Here is a 2,553-nt window from a genome sequence, read left to right on the forward strand (position 1 = left end):
TGCACTTGGCCATCAGGCACTGCTTAGCCTCCTTAAACTTCAGCTCATAGAACTCTCGTTCTTCCTTCTGCTTCTCTCTCCAGATGGAAAGTTCTTCATATCGGTCCTTCATCGCCTGGTTGTGCAACTTCATGGCTTCTAGACAGCAGCCAGGGACAAGACATTGATTCACATCAACCCTCTGCCCATGAAACAGCACATTTCCACTGCTCTGAGCTCAGCATTCCTCCGGATCAGATGGGCTGGCAGTGACTGGGCATGAAATGTGAACCTCCTCCTGGCAGACCTTGAATGCCACACCAAAACTAACCCCACCACATCCCTCAGCACTGCAGGAACTAGCACTGAACCCAGGGCTGAAATCTCAAGTCCACACTCCCTGGCTTCTTCTTCCTAAAGCAAGAGTTAGAAGCAAGCAGCATTGCTCTCCAGAGGTACTAGGCATCCTAGGAGCTGCAGTGACAGGAGAAGGGGCAACAGGTTCAAAATTAAGGAGGGAAATTTAGGTTAGATCTGAGGCAGAAGTTTTCCCTGTTCTGGTGGGGAGCCCCTGTCCCAGGTTGCCCAGGGAGGCTGTGCCTGCCCCAACCCTGGCAGTGTTCACAGCCAGGTTGGCTGAGCCTTGAGCAACCTGCTCTGGTGGGAGGTGTCCCTGCCCAGGGCAGGGCTTGGGGCTGCATCATCTCTGAGCTCCATTCCAGCCTCTAAATTCTGTGATGCTATGATCTTGCTGCATGTGTTATTTACATGATCAGCCCAAATGAAGCTGCTGAGCTGAGATTCTACCAATGCCTGGCAGGGAGAACAGCAACCCAGACTGGTGAATTCCTGCGTGGAAAACAGATATTATCAAATCAAAGGGCTCAAATATGCCCAGCTCTGCTCTGCTCAAGGATTTGGTTAGGATTTGATTGCAAGCCACAGCCAAGTCAGTCGCCCCTGGCTGGGGAGCTGTATGTGTGGAACAGTCAGTGTGCAACAACATCAGACTTGCTCCTGCAAAATCCTCACAAGATTTTTAGGCAGTCAGTGAAGTTATTTCAGACTCGCATTTTTTAAAGCAAACAACTCAAAGCCAGTTCCCTTCAAATCCTTTGTATTTGTCTTTCCCAGCAACTTTCATTGTGTCCTGCTGTCATATTCCAAACTGCCTGCAGATCCTTGGGGTTGTGTGCAGAAGTGTAGCTCTGGAGAAGGACTCTGCAAGCTATGAATTACAGCAGCTGTAAGCATGTCCCAAAACATTATCTTGTGTGATACAGGACCTTTTAGCAAAATACCAGAGGAACTTCTAAAAACAACTTTCCTCTTAGATACCCACGAGACAGAGAGCTTGGAGCAGGTCCAGAAACAATTCAGGTGGAATTTAAACACAGGAGATATGTGATTTCAGGCTCCTCTGTCACATAAACAGTGAGATATCTCTGTCTTTCACACAGAAAATTCCCAGATCCCTTGGGTGTTCTAAAGAAACACCTGACACCTAATTTCCTGGGATCCAGAAACAAACCTGACTCACCTGAAAGACTCAACTCACTCGGGACTTTCAGGGTTTCTCCAGACAGCCCCTGCCACAGTCACCACCCCCTTGGGGGTGCAAAGGTGCAGCACCCACTGCTGCTGGTGCAGCTGTGGCAGTGTCAGTCTGCACTGGAGCCAACAGCCCTACAGCACAAACCAAGGAGCCTTCAGGGCCTGCTGAGCAAAGAGCATATCATAGGAAGAGGTTTTTCACCTCCCAAAATACACAGTGCCACACTGCTTAAATGTAAAATTCTAAAACAAACAAGTCACCCATAACTGGGCTGTTCTCCCCCTAATCTTCCACACTGATCCAGTCTGATGCAGCCTATCAAATTGGCCTTGCAGAGCTGTTTGCAAAGGGAATGCTACCCAGGAAGAAAATCTTACCCAGCAAGGGCAAATGAGCACAGAATTCAGAGAATCGTAGAATTTTAGGGGTTGGAATGGAGCTCAGAGCTCACCCAGCCCCAACCCCTGCCCTGGGCAGGGACACCTCCCACCAGAGCAGGTTGCTCAAGGCTCATCCAACCTGGCTTTGAAAAAGAGTGCTTTGAATTCATACCTACAGGACAATAAGAATTTATATTATATATACAGGGCAATAAGAATTCACACTTATAGGACAAAAAAAGAAGAGACTCAGGGGTTTGGCATTTCCAAACCAGCTGCCGTGTGTGGTCACCTTTTAACTCGCTGTTCTCCGTGATCAGCTCCTTCATCTGCTGCAGCATCTCCTCGGGGCTGTAGGTGCTGAGGGCAGGGCTGGCACCCTGGGGCTGCTCCCCATCGCCAGCAGCTCGGCCCTGCGCCTTGCTCGACATCTCTGGGCACTGCTGCCGGGAGAGAACACAGCTTTGTCACCAGCCCTGAGGAAAACTGCGTCATGTGTTTGTACTCCCATGCTCATCACAGGCTGTGGGCTCTCCCTCGCCGAGGTGTGCAGAGCCCCTGGACACAGCCCTGCTCCGAGTGCTGCACCTGGGGCAACGACCTCTGTGGTGCTCGCACCCCGACTGATGCTGTGCATGA

General features: G+C 50.4%; 1 protein-coding gene across 1 annotated transcript in view; it reads right to left on the minus strand.

The window, feature by feature from the left end:
- Window positions 1–2,345, minus strand: part of OPTN (optineurin) — a 14,042-nt gene extending 11,697 nt beyond the window's left edge. Inside the window, 2 exon segments of the mRNA XM_009083491.1 lie at window positions 1–138; window positions 2,207–2,345. The exon segment at window positions 1–138 is cut by the window's left edge and continues 80 nt beyond it. Of these exon segments, the coding sequence (XP_009081739.1) occupies window positions 1–138; window positions 2,207–2,345 (277 nt within the window).
- Window positions 2,346–2,553: the final 208 nt, after the last annotated feature.

The sequence above is a fragment of the Acanthisitta chloris genome, unplaced genomic scaffold (genome assembly GCF_000695815.1).
Source record: "Acanthisitta chloris isolate BGI_N310 unplaced genomic scaffold, ASM69581v1 scaffold11311, whole genome shotgun sequence".
In the NCBI taxonomy this organism is placed as follows: Eukaryota; Metazoa; Chordata; class Aves; order Passeriformes; family Acanthisittidae; genus Acanthisitta; species Acanthisitta chloris.